This window comes from Labrus bergylta, chromosome 14 (genome assembly GCF_963930695.1).
Source record: "Labrus bergylta chromosome 14, fLabBer1.1, whole genome shotgun sequence".
Classification (NCBI taxonomy): Eukaryota; Metazoa; Chordata; class Actinopteri; order Labriformes; family Labridae; genus Labrus; species Labrus bergylta.
Window position 1 is genome coordinate 11903366 of NC_089208.1, and position 24230 is coordinate 11927595.

Sequence of the window (24230 nt, forward strand, 5' to 3'; positions counted from 1 at the left end):
GACTCAGTCACCTCTTCATTCTCACATGTTACCTTTGAGTCAAATTACTGATATCTAATGACATGTAAATGGACTCTTATTAGATGTAATACTCAAGATAATAATCATCTCACATTTATCTATAGTTCTGAGATCCATGGATGTTGTTTTTAGTCATATTTTGAAAATCCAATTCTCTCTTTGGAGAGAAAGGAATCAAACGAGATGAACCTATCCCAACACTCCTCCTGCGGTTGATTATCTAATCTCTTGGAAAGTGGAGGACAGATATTCAGAGGGGTAGGGGTAGCTTAGTGGTGAGTGCGCAAGCCCCATGTACAGAGACTTTAGCCTTCCAAGCTTGCAGCCCGGGCTCGAATCCGACCTGTGGCTCGCTTCCCGCATGTTAAATTAGTATCAACTCGTCAAGTGTTTTTAATATATCTGACATTACCAAAATAGATACAAAGTCTTTGTCATGTTATTGTGTGGTCAGAAATCTTTGATAGAAAACCCACTATGATGATGAAGGCTTCCAGGTACATTCTCTGAACATTTCTTCCTCAAATTCAAAAAGATGTACAAAGAGGCATAAGTGAAGTAGGAGTATGAGACCTTAAATTTGTAATTTAATAATACTGCATTTAAGAAGATCTATAAAGTGACATTCCATCGCAGCGTACAGTTAAGGTGAAAACACCAGCTGAGACAAAACCGTCCAGAAGTTTCACATCAAAAAGAGAAATGTTTAATGTTATTATCTCTACTTGAAAGTAGAGTGGTGAGAATGATCACTGTATATTTTAAAATTGCCACTCCTTGTTTTTCCCACTGCTGTGAACTCCTTCCAGGCCCTCTGGGGCAAACAGTGACAGCTGCTGCCTGTTCAGTAACAGCTACCTTAATTGTGCCATTGCTGTTTCCAATACAGAGGCTAGAAGCAGAAACAGTTGGGTTTGGGGCCAGCCAAGCATGAACACTTGTAACCGGTTACGTTTTAATTGGCCATGCCCAATGGGGGATTCAAATGTGTTATTGAGTTTGTGGGCATTGATTCCGTGCAGTCAGCCGGTAGCACATGATCGTAGGACTCCAAAGTGCTCAGTTCTCTTCTTGGAGCATCTTGTGCAAAGATATCTCCCTTTCATCTCTGAAGCTTGAAATAAAAATAGTCGGATCAAAACATATTTCATGCTTCTCGAAAACATGGTTGTGTCTTCACTCTAGGACCACTGATCACAACTGTGCTGTGATTTATCAGGGATGGAGAACCTCACAGTAAGTAGAGTTTTATTCACATATAGTTGGTAGAATTTGGTGTTCATTGTGTCAAAGTTTAATTTAAGAATTATTGTGAGGCTATCACATTTGGCTTTTGCTAGAATTATTTTAGTCCTGTCTTCTCCGGAAAAAAAAACTTGGGAAGGCCTGGGAAAATGTCTTCAATTATGCACTCATTTGTAAAATGTGCCATGCTCGTGTATCTTTTAATTTCTCAGAAAATCTTAGCCATTTATTTAGAATTGAACTATGATGTTTTTCAGTAATACTTGGCAACATATCTTGTAAGAAAATTGGATTTGACATCTAATCATGCATCTACCTGTCTTTGTCCTGTCCTGTCCTTAGCCAGAACAATGGCGCGAGATTATGAACAGAAAAATGCGGTTCCCTCCGGAGCTCATCCGTGCCATTCAGGATGGGAAAATTAAGCTGCTGTGCGGACTGTTGAAGACCGGTGATGGCATTATCCGCCAGTTGGATGAGTCTGAGGATCGCCAGTGGAGAGAAGCTCTCAACCTTTCCATCCGCCTGGGCAATGAGGATGCAATGGATGCTCTCCTTCAGGGGGTTAAGTTTGACTTCCGGCAGATTCATGAGGCCCTGCTAGTTGCTGTAGACACCAACCAGCCCAAAGTGGTCAAGCGTCTGCTGGACCGTCTGGACCAGGAGAAAGGCAACAAAATGGATGTGCGATCCTTCTCTCAGGCCATCTTTGACCACTCTATTGACAACTCCCAGTTTGCCCCTGGTGTGACGCCTCTGACTTTAGCCTGCCAGAAAGACTTGTATGATATAGTCACAATGCTAACCCAAAAAGGCCATGTCATCCCATGGCCTCATAAGATTTCCTGTGCCTGTCTGGAGTGTCGTAATGGCCGACAGTACGACCTACTCAAATTCTCTTTATCTCGTATCAACACTTACCGTGGCATTGCTAGTCGGGCCTACCTCTCAGTCACCTCTGATGACTCCATGCTCAGTGCTTTTAGTCTCAGCAGAGAGCTGCGTAAGCTCTCACAAAAAGAACCAGAGTTCAAGGTGTGGGGAGAGTTGTACATATTACTAGTTATTGTTCATGTTGGGTGTCTTTGTTGTTACTAGATTCTTTTTGGTGCCTCTCTTCCACAGCCTCAATACCTGGCTCTGGAGGAGCTTTGTCAGGAGTTTGCCGTTGAGTTGCTGGGCATGTGTCGCAACCAGAGTGAGGTAACCACAATCCTGAACAGCTGTGGAGACCAAAGCCACAATTCCATGGATGAGCAGGCCTTTGAGAAAGGAATTCCTAACCTGTCTCGTTTCCGGCTTGCTGTGAACTACAACCAGAAGCAGGTAGGTAGACAATACTGTCAACCCATTGATGAGAACAAGAAAACCCTTCTGATGCCCAATCCTCTGTATTTGTAGTTTGTGGCACACCCAATCTGCCAGCAGGTGCTGTCATCTATTTGGTGTGGGAACCTGGCAGGATGGAGAGGTAGTAGGACAGCCTGGAAGCTTCTAGTCTCTGTGGGGATCTTCCTCACCATGCCCTTTCTCTGCCTTGTCTATTGGGTCGCACCCAAATCTAAGGTACCATTAAAAGAATTTGAGATCACTGAGTTCCAATTACTACAGTATAAAGGCCAAATGTGTGGTTTGACATGTAATTATTTTCTGTGGTTTCTAAAGATGGGAAAGATACTGAAGATTCCTGTTATCAAGTTTCTTCTTCACTCAGCCTCTTATCTATGGTTCCTCATCACCTTACTTGGAGAATCAATAATAATGGAGATGTATCGGGACAAATTTGCTTCCCGCCAACAGAACATCCTGCATAGCTCCTTCCACATGGTGTGGGTTGTTGGTAGGGTCACTTAGTCTTTAAATTTCTCTATGCAGTCAAATCAGAAACGTTTTTATTATAAATGGTTATAATACCATCTTTTTCATTAGGGCATGGATATCTTGTGTTGTATTTCAAATTGTGCCACACCTTGTAGGATTCTTTTGGTACGAGTGTAAAGAAGTGTGGATTGAGGGGCTTCGGAGTTACTTTCTGGACTGGTGGAACTGCCTGGACATGATGGTGCTCAGCATGTACTTAGCATCGTTTGCATTACGTGTGCTCATCATGCTTAAAGGACACTTTCTCTGCAATGACCAAAGTGGCGGGGAGGATTGTATCTACTTCACTCAAACAGGTTAGTCAATGATATCGAATTAATGATTGATAGAATTTGTAAAAGTTGTCAAACATCTAACTTGGTAATTGGTGTTGATGTTAAACTGCCTTGCAGTGCGTGACAACTGGCATCAGGAGGATCCCCAGCTGATTGCGGAGCTGCTGTTTGCAGTGACCAGCATGTTAAGTTTCACACGGCTTGCATACATCCTGCCAGCCCATGAATCTCTGGGAACTCTGCAGATCTCCATTGGGAAGATGATTGATGATATGATGAGGTTCGAGGACTTTTTGTTTCACCATTTGCTAATTTGTGGATTGGTCATTACCAAGGAGGGAAATCAGCTTACAGGACTAAGCCAGTGAAAATGTCGTCTTCTTTTATAGATTCATGTTTATATTAATGATCATTGGAACAGCCTTCCTCTGTGGGATCAACAACATCTATGTCCCTTATGTTGTCTCTCCACATCTTGGCAGGTACGGCATCTTCAGTTTCTTCAAGTGTTATTAGCCCATAAACCCAAAAAAGATCTAACCCAGTCTGATTAAAAACCTGACTCTATTGGATCCAAAATTTGGTTTCAGGTTTAAATGATAGTGTTGATCAGTGGTTTTTTTTTTACCTTTGACTTTAAATCATCTATTTCCAGAAAAGGAGTTTATCATGTTAGTAAAGAAAATGTATGAAAACAGTATCATGACATCTACCCCTCCACTGAAGGTTTAACGAGACGTTCCACTTCTTATTCTGGACCATGTTTGGGGTAGCCAACCAGGACTACGTGGACATGCCACAGTTTGTGATGGCGGAGTTTGTTGGGAGGATTCTGTATGGCATCTTCACACTCGTCATCGTCATCGTCCTGCTCAACATGCTGATTGCTATGATCACCAACTCCTTTCAGAAAATTGAGGTACAGAGAATTTGTATTTTCTAAGCTAAAACAAAAGTAGAAACAAAGGACTGGCACTGAAATCTCAACCTCGTTATTTCAGGATGATGCCGATGTTGAGTGGAAATTTGCCAGATCAAAGTTATACCTCAGTTACTTTAGAGAAGGTCTCACTATGCCTGTGCCTTTCAACATCATACCGTCGCCCAAAGCTGTCTTTTATATTTTAAGGTGAGCTCTGAAATTCAAAACACCTTTTTCCTGCAAAGACAACAATGTTTTATATCTAAAGTATATGAATTTTTGCTCTTTATTTTCTCTTACAGGGGTATCTTTAGACGAATCTGCTGCTGCTGCACTTGTAACTCTGAAGAGAAGTATCCCCCCTTGGCCTCTATGGTAAGTGTGTGTAAAGTCCTCACATGCAGAAGTTAGTTTGACATTGGTATGAAAAAATAATCTACATGTTTCTTTGTGTCTGAAGACCAATAATAAGGGATCTGAGCAGCAGGTGATTGAAGCTTTAGTGCAACGCTACATTGAGTCAGCTCGCAAGGAGTTCGAGGAGACCAAGAGGAAAGGTAACAATGGCACACAATGGCCAACGACCAAAGTGCCTAGAGAATATACTACTGCTAAGAATATTGTGGGATAAAAAGTTAAACCACAAACTTGGTGTAGAACGGGGAAACATAGGCTAGCAGACTACATTGAACAGAAAAGCTTAATAGATACCACAGTACAGTAATCAGGAATCACAGGTTCTGCAGGGTACATATAATATACAAGACTGGTTTGGTTGCAGCATGATTCAGGAAGCTAAAATGAAGTATATGGAAATTTGGTTTGGTTCAGTTTGGAGTGGAATGCAAATTTTTTTGTTTCTCCTAAGCTGATGAGTCATCAGTCAGTTTTCAGGGCTTCTTCAGTTCAGTGCAGTACGCTGTGGAGGAGCACCATGAAAGTTAATACATTTGAGTCCTTTAGAATACCAGGGGTTATGTAAACTTGGTGAAAACATGCTTCCAAAATATAAGAATGTGTATGAGTACTGCATGTTTCGAGCATCTCATTGTCAATAGGAAAGATAATTGAGAGGAAGCGTAGTTCAGGCAAACCAGTGGACTAAAGCAGGTCCCAGAAAAAGAAGGAAGCTGGTGCAGGATGTGCTGCCATCACCAAAGAACCTAAAACATTGATTAGACTGGGAACCATCATGCCCATTGTGGTCAGAGACATCAACTTTGAGGCATACTCTGTCAGGCTCTAAGATTAGTCCGTTGCAAGGACAGGACTTAATCAGATTTTTAAAAGCTTAGCAGCAGGTATTGATAATCGAAGACAACAGGTCATCTTGTGCTGAGGATTGGGAGATGCAGGTAGATTTGGGAGGAAAACTTGTTGTGCCACAGCAAATAGTTTTCACTAACCTGAGGCCTTACATAGTACTTTGGTCTGTTAGTCAGCAGATAGTTTATTTCATAAAACTGACAGTTCCATGGGAGGACTCTGTGGAGGAAGCATATGGAAGGAAAAAGCTTAGATATGCTTAGACTTGGGGGACAGAAGCTGAACAGCAAGGATGTATAGTCAGGGTTTGTCCGGGAGAAGTGGGGTGAAGAGGATTCATAGAACAATCAGCTATTTCATTACTGAGAGAACTGGGAAGCTGTGGGCAGGGTTTGTAAAAGATTGTAGGATAGATAAAGCAGCTAAAACCAGACAGTGGATTTGGATGATAAGAAATAATACCAGTTGGGGGCAAATTCAAAAGTAGGAGAGTCTCTCTGCTTTGGTTTACTCTCTTCTCTCACAAGAATAAGGAAGTAGGGGGAGGTAGAGCAACAGCCCGATCTGGCGGAGGTGAATGCTTCCACTGTCTATATTTACAGACTTTTCTCTGTGTTGCTCCATTTTCTCTTGTTTTCTTCTTGCCGTTCTTTTCATGTGTAATGTTGTCACCAGAAATAGATTCATTTCGGTTGTGAGGGCCAATAGGAGCCATGTTGTATGATCTGCCTTGTCACTTCCTGGTAGCTTGCATAAACAGAGCCTGTGTCTGTTGAAGCTGGCAATGCTGTTTAGGCTGTGATGGCCATGTGGTAAAATAGGTTGCCAGAGCTAACTGTCCAGCCTTCCCAAGGTGTTGAGGGTCGACTTGACCTGGCTCTTGCTGCCCATAGGTCTAAACGATTTAGTTATGGGGGCCAATAGGGGCCATGTGATAGGGTAAGAAGTATCGGCATTGTCACTACCTGGTAGCTCGTACAAATAGAGCCTGGGTCTGTTGAAGGTGATAATGCTGTTTTGGTTTCTGTGGCAACTAAGGGCCATGGGGTAGGTTATGTAATTTATCACTAGGGAATAGGGGCATAATTGGGATGATGGGTTTCTTCACTCAGCGCTTATCCTTTCATTGGGGCACAAGTATATTGTGTTTCCTTCAAAACTCCTGTTGACTCTCACCTCGACATGGCATGACACCCCTTACAATCGACAAAAAAGTTGTGCTTTTAAATGGTCTGAAGTACCGTATTTTAAGGAAGTGCAAGTAATGATGAAGCTTGGCTTTTTTGGGATTCCATATAAACATTTTATTTTTTGTTTATATTTTCATCACTAGGTGAAAAAGTATTTAAAAAAAATATAACAATGGCTATGTTTTTCTGAATGAACCAACTACAGGTTGCTACAATTCAAAATCACCAACACAGTATCTAAACCTTGATCCTTACGATTGCTCTTGCAATCTACTTCACTTTGAACTTTGGCTATTATCACTTTGGCATCAAATTGTGGAGTCAGTGTTAGCAGTGTAAGCTAGCAAATGTTGGGTATAGCAAACTACCAATATACCCTTTTCTGAACTTGAAAACTAGTTACACAAAAACACAAACATAATAACAATAAAACCCCAAGATCGCTTTAAACCAAAAGTTAATAGAGCAGAATTACAAAAGTTCCTGCATTCTGTGTTGTGATTGGAGCATTTTCTTCCCCTTAGATATCGGTAATCGGATCACTGAGCTGAGCAAAGCAGTCTCCAGGATGCACATTGATATGAAAGTGATCCAGCAGCTTCTGGTAGATGATGGACACACTGCAAGTGATGCCCTGGTCAAGGAGGGCTCCTCCGTACTGGGAAAATACATCATTGGTGCCAAGAACAATTTTGTAGGTTTTAACAGCAAACAGGATGAGAAAAATGCATCACTTAAAGTGACTGTGCACCATGGAGAGGAGGAGGTGGGTAAAGAAAAGGTTGACTCGGATAGAAAACAGGAGTCTGATGCTCAACAGAATCAGTTGAATGAATGTGTAGCAGAGGGGTCAAAGCCAGTAACAGACTGTGATGTGGTGAAAATGGAAGAAGGAAGAGCAGAAGCAGAGAAAGAAGACAAGGATGAAAGTGAGGAAAAGGAGCAGGTAGAAGCAGACAAAAATGAAAAAGGTGACAATGTAAAAGTGGAGGTGGTGATGAGGACAAGTTTAAATAATGTAGAGGATAAAGTGAATGAGGCTAAGCAGGATGAGGTAGAAAAAACAATGGAAGAAGAAACTCTGACAGGGACAAAGGCAGGACAAAAACACATGGAAATGACCCCTGAAGGACCTAAAAGCAGGAAAGTGAACTTTGAAAACCCAGACAAACAGAGAATAATGAACAAGTTTAAAGACTTAGAGCTGCAAGAAAAAAAAGTGGAGGCAAAAAGGATAATTGGTAGAAAGTTTGAGTATAATGCACCTGAGATGTCTGGTGCCAAGGAGGGCAAAGAAAAAGCTGGAACAAAGAAAACGATCCCTTCACCTACAGGCAGCAGTAGTTCACAGGACACAGGTTTCGGTTCCCAGGAAGGTGAGGAATCAATTGATGGGATACTAGTGAGACCGTGACATTGTCGATGTCCCTAATAAAGACATCCAATATGTTTGGTTAAAATGTTTTCTTGAAAGGTTTCAGCTTTATAATTTTGGCTATGTTAACAACAAGGCTTAGTGGTAGGGATGTTCTCAGTGTGTCCACTCAGAACTATTGTCCAAAGCAACAAATTGTAAGCAAATGTCAGATTGCTTCAAAATATCTGATAGATTTGAAGTCCTAAGTGAATTATTCTGTGTGACTACACAGACCTACCATTTTGACCTCATGAGCAGGGTCTAAGAAAATAAGTACCAGCAAATATAATGTAAGAATACTTGCAGGATGTTTCTTGTAATTAAATTGGCTGAGCACACATCTTTATTGTCAGGTTACTGTTGTGCTAGAACCATTTGTAGATTTTTTTTTTTTTTACAGATTTGAAAAAAATCTTGAAGCAAAATTTCCTGAATTTAAGGAATGTAGCCCTTTACATTCCTGTCCATAAAACAGCAAACAGTTCATTTATTATTTTTCTACTATAAGAAAGCATTTCTTGTAAATAATAGAACTTTAAGTGAATTGCTGTTTGCCTAAAAGCGAGGCTAGCTTTTTTCTTTGTTTACCGTTGGGCTAGCATAAGCTAACCTGCAGCCAGCTTTAGCTTCATAATAACTGTACAGACTTGGGGGGGTAACTATCTTCTCATTCATCTATCACCAGAAAGCAAATCATTGTATTTTGTAAAAAGTTTCAAGAATTTATTTACCCTAATCATTGATAGTGTGATAGTACTTTTAATTGAATCCATGCTAATTGTCAAAGATTGTAGCATGAAGCTTTCCAGCTAATTCTACTCACATCATGGGTGAATAATATAATGACTCACTTAAGCCAAACCTATAAGACCACAAAAAGTTATATAGTGGAGGTTCATTGGTCAGTCAATTAAGGCTGATTATATTGTTATATATTTTGCTGTCCCTTTACTTACTCTTCAACTTGTCAGTAACAAAGAGCCTAAGTTATTCTAACTTATACATAAAAATGCGCTTGATTCTCACAAAAAAGTTTCAAACTGGAGTTACTTTGTAACACTATTAAAACATTTACAAATTATTTTCTCTGTCTTTTTCATGTTCATATTTTAAGGTGTCGTTAAATCTGTGATGAAAGAGGCTGTGTTGCTTTAGTGTGTCTCTTCAGTAGGCAGCAGAGCCACACACCGCTACAGTGTGACAGTGCAGGTCTCAGCTTGCTTAACAAGTACTGCTCCCATGAGATCATGTAGATGAACACACCACATAATTAATTAACCACCTGGAGCATCTACCGTCTCAGGGCACAATGCTCGCAGACTCTTCCAGCCGATAAACACATTACTTATACAATTAAGTATTCATTTAAGTATTATTGAAAAAGAAAGAAACTGTAATAAGAATTGAGATTTAATTTATAGCATTGTAAAACAATTTAATAACCCACACACTTGTAAAATACAAACTTTAAGTTCATTTATGTTACCCAGATAATACAAAACTAACTATAAAAAGGGTAAATATCAGATCACTGTATTCTATAAATTCTATACAAAAATGCATAAAAACATGTTTAATGATAAAAATGCAGAAGATCAAATACAAACTGCAAAAATTTGTGAGTTGAAGACAGCAGCATGTGTAAAACTCTTGTTACATCTTAAATACAATACAAAAAACTGATTGTTTCCAAAAATAGATATATATATATTGGGGAAGCTGGAGGATAAGGGGGGAGTCTTTCTATCTGAGTGAAAAACACTTGAGTTAGGAGCCACACATCAGGCACTCGTCTTTGTTCGCCAAGGAGCACACCATGGCAGCAATGTTGCGCTCTTTGGTCTCCTCATCCTCACTCTTGGCTGTCTGGGCGTCCTTTAATTTCTCCTTGTTAAGGGTGAACTGGATGGGGTTGGCAGCAGGCTTCGTCCTCAGGTAGTACATTCCAGTTTTCAGGCCCTACAGAGTAAAAAAAAGACAGGCACTTTAAGACGTTTTACAAAGTACTACGACGCAGCATGCATCAAGCATGTGCTCCCTCAGTTACAACTTACCAGCTTCCAACCATAGAAATGCATGCTGGTTAGTTTGCCGTAGTTTGGCTCAGCAATATGAATGTTGAGGGACTGGCTCTGGTCAATGTAAGCGCCGCGATCTGCTGCCATCTTCAGGACAGTCTTCTGTGAGATTTCCCACACTGTTTTATACAGCTGCTTCAAATCCTCAGGGATCTGTTCAATTTCCTGTGGGCAGTCAGATGTGTATTAAAAAAATACATTTTAAAAAAGTTAAACATTGTTGGAATTGTACTTTATAGTGTATAATTTAATTCACTAAATTTATGTATGATCTTTTACCTGGATTGACCCGTTCTGAGCAATCAGCTGGTTCTTCATCTCATCACTCCACAGTCCTCTCTCTGTGAGGTCCTTCAGTAGGTGAGGATTTACAATCTATAGGGGAGGCAGAAAAGACACTTTTCAACATTTTGTCCATGGACACACCTCTTTGGAGTAAAAGCTCATGCACTGAGTACTGACCTGAAACTCTCCCGAGAGTACCCTGCGCGTGTAGATGTTGCTGGTGTAAGGCTCAATGGACTCATTGTTGCCCAGGATCTGGGCAGTGGAAGCTGTGGGCATTGGGGCCAGGAGCAGACTGTTCCTCACACCGTGCCTGAGGACACACAGAGGAAGGTGGATCACATATGTGCTATAATCTTTACATACAGTAGATAAGAGGTGCGAAAAATAAACACGGAACATATTCAGAAAGACTCACTTTGCAATTCTCTCTTTTAATGCTTTCCAGTCCAACAAGTCTGTTGGGGTTTTATTCCACATGTCATATTGAAGAATCTGGAAAATAGAATAACTTAGGATCTGCTGCACATATTAACCTAATACCCACGATGGATCAGCTATATCAACAAAACGACTCACTCCCTTGCTGACAGGAGAGCCAGCATATGTTTCATAAGGGCCGAGCGCCGCTGCTAGCTCACAGCTGGCCTCCAAAGCAGCGTAGTAGATTGTCTCAAAGATGTGAATGTTTAACAGCTGGGCCTCCGGGCTTTCAAATGGAAAACGCATGAGGATGAAGGCATCAGCTAGACCCTGCACGCCGATTCCAATGGGCCTGTGGCGCTTGTTAGACCTTTCAGCCTGTAAAACAGAACAGAGGAGCCATTCTTTAACACAGAACACATTAGACCAGGCTGCATGTTCGATAGAGAAACAGCACTACAAGGAAGCCCACCTCAGGCACTGGGTAGTAGTTGATGTCAATAATCTTGTTCAGGTTTTTGACGATGACTTTGGTGACAGATGCAAGCTTTTTGAAATCAAAGGTCCTATCTGAGGTCACATACATGTTGAGAGCAATGGATGCCAGGTTACACACCGCGACCTAGTTAATAAAAAAACATAAGAAAACAACACTTAAATATTACAAAAGCTAACTTTATATCAAATAAACAGCAAGTTATACCTTTTAGTTATTGTTGTTTATGCACGACCCCTCACCTCATCTTTACTTGTGTACTCGACAATCTCTGTGCACAGGTTGCTAGACTTGATGGTGCCCAGATTCTGCTGGTTGCTCTTCCTGTTGCATGCGTCCTTGTAGAGCATGTATGGTGTACCAGTTTCTGTCTGAGACTCAATGATGGCATGCCAAAGCTGCTGAGCCTTCACCACACGCTTAGCCCTGCCCTCATTCTCATATCTGAGGACAAAATGAGTTTGTGACAGGTTAGCTGCAATGAATGTGGTTTTTTTTCTCTTAAGAAATGAGTTTGATGTGCTGGTGTTACCGAGTATAGAGCTTCTCAAACTCCTCTCCCCAGCAGTCCTCTAACCCGGGACACTCACTGGGACACATCAGAGACCAGTCCTACAAAGGCATGAGTGGCATTAGCAGGAGCACCAAACTATAAAATACAGTTGATGACATTTAGAAATGTAATATTGGTAGCAGAGATTCCCTTCAATATTCACCTGATTGCTTTCCACTCGCTTCATAAAGAGGTCAGGGATCCACATGGCGAAGAACAGGTCCCTGGCCCTCTGCTCCTCTTTACCCGTGTTCTTCTTTAACTCCAAGAAGTCAAACACATCGAAATGCCATGGCTCAAGGTACACGGCGAAGGCCCCAGGTCTCTGAACAAACAAACCCAGGTAAAGAGTGTTTTGATTTACTACCAGAGGAGACTCTAGATCCAAAATCTTAAGCCCCATTACGATGTGTTTTAAATGTCATTCCTTACCTTGTTTCCTCCCTGGTCAACATAACGAGCTGTGTTGTTGTACACTCGAAGCATAGGGACCAACCCGTTGGAATTGCCGTTAGTCTGAAAAACAATAAGCAAGGTTAAGTTATACAGATATGAGAAAGTGTTCATTAAAGCTCCTTTATATGTGCTTTCAATCAATGTGATGCTGCTTTTTCTCACCCCGGCAATATAGCTGCCTGTTGATCTGATGCAGCTAACAGCCAGTCCAATTCCTCCAGCTGATTTGGAGATGAGGGCACACTGCTTCAGAGTGTCGTAAATACCATCGATGCTGTCGTCCTTCATGGATAACAAGAAACAACTGCAAAAAGCCAAAGCAAATTAGAAAAGAAAGGTTTAACGGTGGAATAGTTACATTGGTCAACTTTGCCTAAAAGCCTAAAAGTTACTGCATTATTACTGCATAAGTCCTTACCTGGACAGCTGCGGCCTGTTGGTACCGGAATTGAACAGAGTAGGGGAGGCATGAGTGAACCACTTCTCTGACAGCAAGTTGTAAGTCTCAATGGCTGCATCAATGTCACTTTCATGAATGCCGACTGCCACTCTCATCAGCATGTGCTGGGGCCTCTCAGCAGCTACAGTAAATGAAGGTAATTGGCAATTCATAATTGAAGTATATGCACTTAACATGACATGTCAGCATGTCTCTACCTCAATGTATTAGTGGTTGGTCAACACTCACCTTTGCCATTAATCTTTAACAAATACGACCGCTCCAGAGTCTATAACAGCAAAGTGATAAAATTAGATTTATAATCTTAACATCTGCCTGAGATGTTGAATTTTAAATGACATTAAGAAATACCTTAAAGCCAAAGAAGTTGTAAGAGAAGTCTCTGTCATAGATGATGGCTGAGTTGATGCGCTGCAGAAAGCAGAAAATGCAATATAATATCAAAAGGATATTTTTTGATCAATTTGAAAACATGGACATAAAAGGCACATTTAATGTAACTTACCGCCTTGTTTTCACAAACAATGTCGAGCAACTTCTTGGAGATCATAGGAGAGTGACGCTTGTTTAACGGATTCACGTAGTTGTACAGGTCTTCCATCACATCTGCAAACAGCAAACCAAAATGTTAAAATTGTAAGTGGCAGGGGTTTTAATAATGGCCATGTCCACTAATCTTTAATATATATATATCATTTAAATATTTTAGGGCTATTTTGTAGCAACTAAAAATGTACCACTTGGTTGTATTATAATGTCTTAAATAGTGAATTAAGTAAATGAATTGTGATTTAAAGTCATGTTTATAAATAGATGTATTACTTACCAGAAGAAAAAAAGGTATAATAGAGCATTGTGTATTCTTGAATGTACCTTAAATCTACAACTCACCACTGAACACTTTCTTTGTCTCCTTGTGCAGGTTGGACACAGCAATGCGTGCAGCCAAGATAGCATAGTCAGGATGTTTGGTTGTTAGGGTTGCAGCAGTCTCTGCAGCCAGAGTGTCCAGCTCCACAGTGGTCACTCCGCTGTACAGACCCTGGATCACCTTCATTGTGATCTGAGCCTACGAAAACAGAGAAAACTAATAGTTGACTATCACTGAGGTAGACTTTTGCAACCAGTGCAAAAACATGACTTCAGTTTCTTTTTTTTTTCTCCATACACTGATAATAAACTGTAATGTATTATTTATGGTGGTTTAAACTTACAGGGTCGACAAATTCACAATTGAGTCCATAACAAAGCTTCTGGATGCGAGATGTAATTTTATCAAAAGTAACCCCCTCCTGGCGTCCATCTGGAATACAAAGACACATTCAAAACCTTAATCCTATCAATCAATTATCAATTATCGACCAGGAATATCTCGGGTAAATTGAAAAATGATGTATAAACATTTCGCTGTTAATTGGGATCCTGGTGAATCAACCCGCGCACTAAACACCTGTCTAACGATTTATTATGATAACAAAAGGAAGGGCACCTTGCTTCTTCGCGCCATCAGCCTAAGAGATCATGATTGTTATAACTCCCTTCTCTCACATTTCTTAACTTTTAAATACGTGGTTGAATGATCAGCCCCCTTTTTCTTGCCTAATAACAGGAGGAAAGGTTTAAAGATTACATTTTAAGAGAACAAGCCGATAACAGCGAGCTATAAAAAAAAACAAAAAAAAAAAAAACTAGGGAGTCTCACCTTTTGCTGGTATTTCAAACCTATTCATAAATTATTGTTAAGTTTAAAAAAAAAGGCAGCAAACCTGTCAAATAGTTAAGACAATGACATGCGCTTGCATTTGTCCTTTCACAAGTCTTGTCTTTGTTAGAGGTCTCAACGGAAACGCACCAAACAAAGAAACATATAACATATGAGGAACTGAGCAAGACATTAAAGTGCGGCATTTATTCACAGTGTTACCATTTGAAGCAGTCACATTTTAATATTTTTCCGAGACTTGCGTATTACCCTGCAGAGTGTCAGCTAACCTTAATTTACAACAATATTGAAGTAAGCTACTTTACCTCGCTTAACAACATGCATGTTGGCAACAAAGCAGCTGGTTTCCTCAACGCAGGGGTTGGTGTTTTTTTTTTATTCTCTCCGCTCGTCACTTCAAACGTGTGAAATGACTAAAATGTAAAGTTGTTACAGCAGTAGAAACATCAGCAGACACAGTCAAATCTTAAATTGAGGGCGCCAACAAGCCACAATCCAGTTACACTACTTTGTGTCAACAGCTCAGCCAATCAGAGAAGACTCCAGCACCTGTCTTAACCAATCACTATCCAGCACTCAGCTGTTATTGCAGCTTCCGGAAAGAATCAAGCGGGATATTTAAAACAACCGGTTTGATATAACTATCTTTCTGCAGAAGCAGCAAGTTAATGTAAATGATCAGTGCAAAAATTACACTGACGGTATTGGAAATGATAGAAAACCCCGGTGTCCTCTGAAGATAAATAAAGGTTTGATCGATAAACGTCACAAACTTTTTTAAACAAGGTTTATCCATAGACTGTAAATAGGGTTTAACTCATTAATTTGTATGAACGGTATGAACACATTACATTTTGGATTGTACGTTAAAACTTAATATACTCAAATTACAATATCTTTAATAATATTCTATTGATGCTTTTTTTTTTTAATTGGGGAGACACATTCACAACATATAATTATCCATCTCTAGTAGATAATACCTTTAAAATTAGTTTCTCATTTAACAAACAAAAAGAATAAGTGACTGTTTAAGTAAAAAAATATCTACAGGCAATACATCAGGAAACAATTGAATATACAGTAACTAAGTTAGGTAGCCTATATTAACTTGTTATTGTTCTTCTCGCATACAAAAGCTGAGCATCTAAAGTTTGATCAATAAGCTATGACTCTGTTTACACAGTGTAATCAAAGATAAGATAATCCTTTATTTATCCCACAATGGGGAAATTTACAGTGTTACAGCAGCAAAGAGCAAAGATTGCAAACAAAAAGTGAACACAGTACAATTTAAATAAAAAAAAAAAAGGAAAATTAAGAATCTACAAAAAAATAGATTAAAACAAATTTAAAAATATTGAAAGCAATAGATTATCCTACACTTATTACAGCTCGCTATTTATCACAGTAGCCATAACAAGTGTTTTACAAAAAAAAATTTCAACACGTAACTTTGACCTAAATTACACCACGACTTTATTTTGAAAAGGAAAAGGCAAAGCCAGGCCGGATGTGACTTAAGTTACGTGCTAATGCTAGTGATGCTAATGGTAATGGACCCGGAAAGGTAAGGCAGCAACTCCGAAGATGGCCGGGGTGTTCGATGTGGAGGTTGATGGTGTGGAGCACGACCATGGACTGGGGCATCATGATGAACCGCAGCAGGTGAGAGTAAAAGGGACGCACTGATTTTCATTTGAAGGATTACAAAAAAAAAGATGCTGGTGAATTTAAAACAAGTGACTAACTCTAGTGTGTGTGTGTGTGTGTTGGCTTTAACTCGTGGGTTTAGCCTAGCGTCAGAAGCTAGCCACATTAAAAGCATTTGTTTTCAAACAGAGGGCGGAGAGTAAGATAACATGCATTGTCTGATTAATTTCATAGAGTGCATTTTTTTTTTTTTTACAATGGGGGCAGTGAGAAACGCCCTTATGAGAGACCAGCTGTGCTAACCTAGCTAACGCCAGCTTGCCAAGTAATGTTAAAATCTTGCATTAGCTTTAATTTGGTCGACGTGGCACCTGTGTTATTTTTTCTTTCTTTTTTACATGTATTTGAATATTCACGTAGGTGCAGTTCCAAGCAGCCGTCATTTGCACTGCTTGTAAGAGAAATGTCTGACACTGTGATTTATCGCAGCTTTAAAAAAAAAAAAAAAAAAAAAAAAACTATTACAGCTGATGTGGGCTGAGCAGGTTAAAGGTCGCGTATGGTCATTTCTGGGTTAAAGGGACAAGTGGTGTCAAGTCAGGGGAAGTGACGGAACCACTTCCGGTGGCCTTTCAAGCTTAAACACACACCTGATTGAGCGAATCGAGCAGGTGTGCACAGTAGGCCAGACTCTGCAGAATGAACAAACCAGGTGTTAAAAGCGAAATGTGGCTGATCTGATGTGTCCCTCATGTTTGGGTTATTATTGATGTAAGCTTTGGTTTGAAAAGAAGGCAGACGAGGTGACAAGGGGTTCAATTCATAACAATTCAATTAAAAAAAAACTTTATTTGTCCCCGGGGGGCACACAGAGCAGCAAATTAACAACAGTGCAAGTAAACAAAACATTTTAACCTAAATATAAAGTGTCAATTTTAACTTAAAGCTTGAACATAACTTACAAAATATAAAAGAGTAGATATTAAGTGGACAGTGATCGGACTAACAGATGTAACCATAACTATGTGCAGTAGTGACCAGATGTCAGTTGTCATCTCTTGTGTAAAAAGAAAAAAGAAAGAGGACAAATGTTTAATCAAAGATGTTTTTATTCCTCTGGGTAAAAAAAAAAAAATCAGTTTCAATCAAGCATGGAGAGACTCGCCTATCTCACACATATGTCAGCAGTAGGGCTGCATCTTACAATGTTTTTCAGTATACAAATGTGCATGCCTTTTTTATTAGGATTTATTGATATATGGAAAATACTATGAGCAAAACCTCATAGTATTTTCAAGGGCCCACAGTTGAGTCTTTACATTTTTTCAAATCTTGGATCCAAAAGTTCAAATCCCCCAACTTTTGTATTCATCTTATGTAAATATGCTGTAAAAATTGCATCTAAGAAGCTGTATCCTGCAAATGTTTTACATAATACTTGAAAAATATTCTGAATTATTGATGGGTTATTTGAATATTTGACATTTAATTTCTTTCGATCTGTGAGTTTCCACTCTAATGTATTGTTAAAGCAATAGGTTATAAATTGTAGGATTTATGATCAGAGGAGTTCATGTCCAACCTTCATTCATTTCCCTTTTTTAAAGATAGGATGCTCTGACACAAGAAAACATTGCATCCCTTTCTTGCTGCCAGCTTTTAACTTCACCCTCAGAACGGTTGTTAAACAAGCCGAACAACCTGGGAGTGACTGTAATGGCTAAACATACTTTGTGTGATTTAATAGTTTCTTAATCTACGTTATGCACATGCCTATGAGTTTTCACTCAGATTTGATGCATTTGCTTTCTTGCCACACAGGCACAGCTAAAGTCATTTGAATTCTAATCAATAATCCTTTTTAAAGACTGATTTGTTTGCAATTAAAGATGTAGGGGTTTAAAGACAACTGTGTGAGAGGTCATTCTTGAGTAGTTTGCTGTTACTACTTGTATAAAGTTACTACTAAATCTCATCTTGGTCGGGTTTGAAGAACGAATATTAAAATGTTGTCACTTTTTAATAAGGTTAATATACACACACTGTGCTCAGCAACCCTACAGTGGTGTTTCTTCAACATCGTTTGGTGTAATTATCCTTAAAATGTCGAAGCTAACATTTTGGCTTTTATATAATTATTTGTTTTTTCCTCTTTTTTTTTTTTTTTTTTTTTAAAAGTTCGATGTGTCCAAGCTTTCACCAGAAGAGAAGTGGAGGTTAGTATCTTTATAATACTTTTAACACTCTTGTCTAATTTTTAAATGTGTTCACTATAAAGCTTCAACTTGTACTAGGTTTGCCAGTGCACTGTACAATTCCCCAACTTCTGGGCAATTATGCAGCACACCTGTATTGTCACACCTAGCCTACTTTTATAAATTAACGAAAAATGTAGTTATGTGACATTAGCTGAGTGTGTTCCTCTTTTGTTCACAGGGTGGAGCACGCAAGAATGCATGCAAAACATAAAGGCCATGAGGCCATGCACGCAGAGATGGTGCTCATCCTCATAGTCACCCTTGTCGTCGCACAGCTAGTCCTTGTGCAGTGGAAACAGAGACATCCAAAGTCATACAATGTAAGACACACTGGCCAAACTGTTAGCAATGCAACCACATCATGAAAATATCTTGTTTGTTTTGGGTACAGATAAATTCAGCTGTGTGCTTAAGGTGTGTTTTTTACTGTGATGGGAAAGGGGGAATTAGAGACTATGAACACGCGCAGGCTTGTACTTTGCAAGTAACACTTTTATTTCATTCTCTACCGGTATGTGGCAGCACATGACTATATTAACGTTTCTGTATCCGTTGGGATGTTGCACTTTCCTTTTGGTCCCCATTTCTATGTTAATGTAATATCTTTAGCTTTTTTTTTTGTATATTTTTGTTGGATTTTGAATTGTATTTTTTTTTTAACTTTACACGCATTTTCTAACTTACACACTGTGCTGTCTTGTAGCTAGTGACTCTGTTCCAGATGTGGGTAGTTCCTCTCTACTTTACCACTAAACTTCACTGGTGGAGATTCCTGAGCACGTGGTTCATCTTTTCAGTCATCACAGCATACGTCTCCTACCGTGCCACTCGCAAGCCTCTGGCCTGCACCACACCGAGGTATGACCCCCGTTTGAACTTCACCATATCCTGTCACTTTACATTTATTTGGATTAATTCTTTTCTAATATTCACATATACTCAAACACACACACTCTCTCTCTTTGCATACTGTAGGTTGGTGTACAAGTGGTTCCTCCTCCTGTACAAGATCAGCTATGCCACAGGAATAGTTGGCTACGCTGTCGTTATGTTTACACTGTTTGGTATAAACTTGATATTCAGGTATGTATTGTCATGTCAACATCACTTCAGTTGTGCTAATGGAGCTCAACCATGAACACAAATATCCTTGTATTTTTTTATTTAACTGGTGCACATAAAACATTCCAATAAGTAGTTTATAGTCGACATGAGGAGTCTTCTGTGTCAGGATGCAATTTAAGATTTCCATCTCAAATGAAAGAAGAAAAAAAAAAACCTGATCTTTTTTCCTGGCCTCTGTCAAACATGTAGCTCTTTGCTGCCACTAGATGATGCTTTTATTTTTCTTTTATTATATCTGTTTTGGTTCTCACTCCAAAAAACACCTAAAAGTCATTAAATCCTAAATCACAGCAGCTTGATTTGTCTGTATTTGAAGTTGTGTGTAATACTGCTCTGTGTATTTTCTGGCAGCTGTTAATACAATCTGAATTTTGAAAAGGGAAACTTCACCTTTTTAAAGCATTGATTCAAAATGTAATAATAAATGTTCTCTGTATTCTGTATCTATTTACTTATAGTAAATGTTTTTCTTTGATAGTAACTTTTCTTCTACCTGAAAATGTAGATTAATAGTAGAAAAGAACAAAAAACAAAGACATGGCATTTTTTTGCCCCAGTTCAGTTGTGCTCAATTTGGGATTAGCTCAAAATCAACAGTCAGTGAATTCACTCAGGAATTCGAAGTCATCAAAGAGTTTACAGTTTATGCAGCCATTACTAAAGTCAGTTCATGTATTGGTGAGGAACCTCTGGAAATAAGATCAGCTGTGCTTACATTACTTTAGTGAGTCTTTATCATGATTCACTTTCTGATCCTCTTCCTACCTGAAAATACATCCTTACTTGAATACTTCTTTGAAGTTGAGGCAAACCTTTTTTTTTTCAGCCTTTGTAGGCTTGGAAATGTTTGTTAAAATGTTTTTGGTTTATGAATTGCGTTTTGGCTCAACATCTACTGACTAATATTTAAGGCAAGTTCACGTTGTTCTTCAAAATGCAGTAGATTATCCTGTAGTATTTGAAGGTAGACATGTGTTTCATGAGCTGATAGATGTTGAAGAAACACCAGCTGAGCCACCCTGCCTTCTCTGTCCAGGATAAAGCCGGAGGATGCAATGGACTTTGGTGTTTCACTCCTTTTCTACGGGCTGTACTACGGGGTTCTAGGGAGAGACTTTGCAGAGATGTGTGCAGACTTCATGGCTTCAACCGTTGGGGTAAGTAGACAGACTACAGACTCTGTATGTGTCTGTGCTGTTGGAGATAATAGCTGTGACTCAACTTCAACTCTTTTCTGTCTTTATTTCGTTTGTAGTACTACAGTGCATCTGGCATGCCAACAAAGCACCTCTCTGACGATATCTGTGCCGTGTGCGGTCAGCCTATCCTCGTAGATGTCAGTGAGGAGGGGATTATCGAAAACACATACAGATTATCATGCAACCATGTGTATCCTTCCTTTTGAGACTTCTACTGTACTCTCTTTCAGAAGAAGTGCAGCTTCATGGTGAGTATTTGCACTAGAGAATGTTTCGACGTAGGTGTGTTTAAGAACCATGTGGTGTACTCGTCACAGCCCAAAGGGGAATTGCCAGTTAAATTAACCTTTATGGCAGACTGTTGATGTTATGAAGATCTGTTTGTGAACCTGTTACTTCCTCCATTTTTGTGCTGTGTACATAACACACGGCACACACCACACATGTACCTTTTTAGTGTGAACTTCAGTCTGCTGGGTTTCTCTTTCAATTTGTTCTCGTGGGTTTTTATTGAAACACATTAAAGAGAAATCTTTTTGCAGATCATTACAATGACATGCATGAATGATAATTCAAGAACCCTGATTGGCTTAGATATTTCTCTTTTCACTTTCATAACATTTAGAGGCACACAAAACCTTTCACTGCACCAGTTTCTGCAGGTTTGATATATTTGAACTCTTCATTACGGAGTTGAAGTTACATAGTGTCGCTGCAACGTAACCTTTTTTTCTTTTTTTTTAATCTGTTGAATTCTGTTTACTAATACTTGTTATTTTGATAAGAAATGAATAATGCAAATACAAAATGTTAACACCTTTTAAGGTTTCCCTTGCCCCAAGGTCCTAATCATTAGCAAACACTAACGAAGTAACTGCTCTTATACTAATGAAAAATAACATCCTGTTAGTGTTTTGTTTGGATGGTCAACACTGATTCATCCATTTTACAGATCAGAACGTTGTCCTGACAAGCATCCCATTTAAAAAAAAAAAAAAAAACTACAGCAAACCAACATTCAATTAAATTGAAAACAAAAAGTAAAATCACAAACTATTATAACCTTGCCCTCGCCAACACTGAAGTAATGTTTAAAAAAAACAATATCTGCTAACATTTTCTTACTGGAGTTTGATTTTGCCCTTTTAAAACCCTCAAAATGTTAGGGTTGATATTATAATATATGCATATTATTATTAGATTTATATTGATGAATTAGAAGGCTCCTTTTGCCCTCATGAGATGATGTGGTTGTAACTTTGTGTACAAATAAGCTGATTTTTACTGTGACACATTGTTCGATAAATGAGCTGTTTATTGAACCAGATGATCCGCAGTGCAAACAAACCGTCTTTTTAAAGTAATAACATTTTGTGTTGATTTGAACTGCTGATGAAACACCGCTGTGTCGAGCCTTAACTCACACCCAGGTTCCACGAGTTCTGCATCAGAGGATGGTGCATCGTGGGAAAGAAGCAGATGTGCCCGTACTGCAAAGAGAAGGTGGATCTGAAGAGGATGTTCAGTAACCCGTATCCTTTCTATTCTGTCATTCTCACACATGTGAGCTCCACATGCTTTTTCTTTTCCCTTTTGTACATTATTTAGAAAATGTTTTATTTTCATGCAATATAAAAATGATATCGGAGATTAAATTGGTAAAGTGCATGACTATAAATCTGGCCATTTTAACTGATGACCTCAAAGCAACATAAACCCAGTCATGCCTGGTTACTGGAGACGGACGTTATCATGTAACAAAGTGGAAGTTTAGGTGCTTTTTATGTTCAGAGCCCTATGCAGACTATTTGGAACAACATTATTTATAGGTTGTATATCAAGTTCCTGTTCCTACTTGTGGTTAACCTTTTACACACTGATGCTCTTAATTACATAATCACCTTTTAAAGAAACAACCTCCTCTTGTTCTTATAACAGCAGTTAATAATGTTAGAAATGATTTTTATGAGCACCTTTTTTTCACTTATTTCAATTTTTTTATTAAACCGTTGTGTTTTCCTTGACCCATATGTTTGTAGCTGGGAGAGGCCACATGTCATGTATGGACAACTTTTAGACTGGCTTCGCTACCTGGTTGCCTGGCAGCCCGTCATTATTGGATTTGTTCAAGGCATCAACTACATCCTGGGTCTGGAGTGACCTGGGACTGGCAGCAATGGACACAAACGCCAAGCAACGCCATACGGAGTCGATATGCACTGGCTCAAAGGACTGAGGGCCTTACATTGAACTGAAACACCAACAAAAAAAAAAAGTGTCTATACTTTTGTACATATTTATAGGCACACATCTGTATTCACGGTTGATTTTAATTTTATTAGTATTTTGGATGTCTGCAACACAACATTGCTACACAATGTTACATCCTATTAATCTGTTTGTGTACTTTTTTGGCCTAGTAAAGCGGTTGTCAAAAATCATTAGAGAGGTGCTTTTTACTAATTTATGTCTTAAATGTTGTTGATACTTACTTAAAAGATCTTGCTGGAGTTTTTAATCCTCATGTCTGATGGCTGTCAAACATGAGTAATAAATATTGACTGAAACCTGAATAATTCTTCCAAAGTACATGACCACACAATCTGGAGACTTCCTCTGCGTCATCTAAAATGATCGCTCATAAAGCCGTTTGACCCACTTGACACCGATTCCACATTTTGAAGTGACACAAACGAGGGTTTCCTTATCGCTCACAGTCATGCGTCATGTGACTGGAGGCTTCCTCATGCAAAAGCAGGATTCCTCATACAGTACTAATAGAGATGGAACTTTCGAAGTTACTGGATTTGAAAATGACATCAGCGTTTTCAGAGATGTAATTTGTTTAAGTGCAGTGTTGTTCACTGAAATTACCACCGCAACAAAAAATCCCACCTTCAGTCGTATCTAGCCAGGGACATAGTAACTCTGCCGGATGTGATTTTTAAAAATGTATCTCTGCTTTATGTTGACAGCAGAAAAGTGAAAGTTAAATAAAAAAAAAAAATAAAAAAAATATCACAAAGCATGGGCAATAGAAGCAAAACTATCTGTATTGTTCAATACTGCCCGTCAACGGTGAGAGTTGCTCTGAAATAAGAGCAACCCAGAAAGCACAAACATTTGGTACTCATATTTCAAACTAATATGGAGCAGAACAAGGAGAGAAAACGGTTGTCTTTTAATTGAAACTCACTGAGAGTGTGGATGGCTGAGTCTTATTTTCCTATCATCTAACATCCCTCTGGCCTGATGTTTTGTGTAAGATGCTTGGTTAATTATCATATCTCATAACACCACCTGT

The 24230-nt window shown here is 39.1% G+C and overlaps 3 protein-coding genes across 3 annotated transcripts; 2 read left to right on the forward strand and 1 right to left on the reverse strand.

Annotated features, from left to right (window-relative positions):
* Positions 1-3: 3 nt before the first annotated feature.
* On the forward strand, positions 4-9292 carry LOC109985332 (short transient receptor potential channel 2-like). The gene is made up of 13 exons (XM_065962858.1): positions 4-1257; positions 1609-2301; positions 2392-2592; positions 2668-2832; positions 2932-3106; positions 3243-3443; positions 3540-3702; positions 3812-3904; positions 4149-4341; positions 4424-4551; positions 4647-4719; positions 4805-4901; positions 7325-9292. Exons 1-13 carry the CDS (start codon positions 1243-1245, stop codon positions 8212-8214), a joined length of 3087 nt encoding a protein of 1028 aa, XP_065818930.1. The 5' UTR covers positions 4-1242; the 3' UTR covers positions 8215-9292.
* A 322-nt stretch (positions 9293-9614) lies between these two features.
* Positions 9615-15164, reverse strand: LOC109985277 (ribonucleoside-diphosphate reductase large subunit). Its single transcript, XM_020635556.3, has 19 exons — positions 14997-15164; positions 14183-14271; positions 13860-14037; positions 13474-13574; positions 13320-13379; positions 13197-13236; positions 12927-13089; positions 12671-12812; positions 12485-12568; positions 12216-12377; positions 12032-12111; positions 11742-11943; positions 11476-11625; positions 11160-11381; positions 10999-11075; positions 10758-10893; positions 10575-10670; positions 10272-10460; positions 9615-10176 (listed from the first exon to the last, which is right to left on the reverse strand). Exons 1-19 carry the CDS (start codon positions 15013-15015, stop codon positions 9985-9987), a joined length of 2382 nt encoding a protein of 793 aa, XP_020491212.2. The 5' UTR covers positions 15016-15164; the 3' UTR covers positions 9615-9984.
* A 1047-nt stretch (positions 15165-16211) lies between these two features.
* rnf121 (ring finger protein 121) lies at positions 16212-23493 on the forward strand. Its single transcript, XM_020635512.2, has 9 exons — positions 16212-16359; positions 18523-18560; positions 18781-18922; positions 19306-19460; positions 19578-19685; positions 20764-20884; positions 20983-21116; positions 22357-22458; positions 22966-23493. Exons 1-9 carry the CDS (start codon positions 16282-16284, stop codon positions 23084-23086), a joined length of 999 nt encoding a protein of 332 aa, XP_020491168.1. The 5' UTR covers positions 16212-16281; the 3' UTR covers positions 23087-23493.
* Positions 23494-24230: the final 737 nt, after the last annotated feature.

What these genes read in the sequence shown, in the direction of transcription:
- LOC109985277 (XM_020635556.3), bottom strand. An exon ending in GACAAAGAAAGTGTTCAGTG is followed by an intron (nt 13,575 to 13,859) that starts GTGAGTTGTAGA and finishes TGCTGTTTGCAG; the next exon opens with ATGTGATGGAAGACCTGTAC. An exon ending in CTCAGAACGGGTCAATCCAG is followed by an intron (nt 10,461 to 10,574) that starts GTAAAAGATCAT and finishes GACTGCCCACAG; the next exon opens with GAAATTGAACAGATCCCTGA.
- rnf121 (XM_020635512.2), top strand. Translation starts at nt 16,282, where the DNA reads ATGGCCGGGGTGTTCGATGTGGAGGTTGATGGTGTGGAGCACGACCAT. An exon ending in CTGGCCTGCACCACACCGAG is followed by an intron (nt 19,461 to 19,577) that starts GTATGACCCCCG and finishes TGCATACTGTAG; the next exon opens with GTTGGTGTACAAGTGGTTCC. An exon ending in TCATGGCTTCAACCGTTGGG is followed by an intron (nt 20,885 to 20,982) that starts GTAAGTAGACAG and finishes TTTCGTTTGTAG; the next exon opens with TACTACAGTGCATCTGGCAT.
- LOC109985332 (XM_065962858.1), top strand. An exon ending in GGGTCGCACCCAAATCTAAG is followed by an intron (nt 2,833 to 2,931) that starts GTACCATTAAAA and finishes TGGTTTCTAAAG; the next exon opens with ATGGGAAAGATACTGAAGAT. An exon ending in CGAGGAGACCAAGAGGAAAG is followed by an intron (nt 4,902 to 7,324) that starts GTAACAATGGCA and finishes TCTTCCCCTTAG; the next exon opens with ATATCGGTAATCGGATCACT.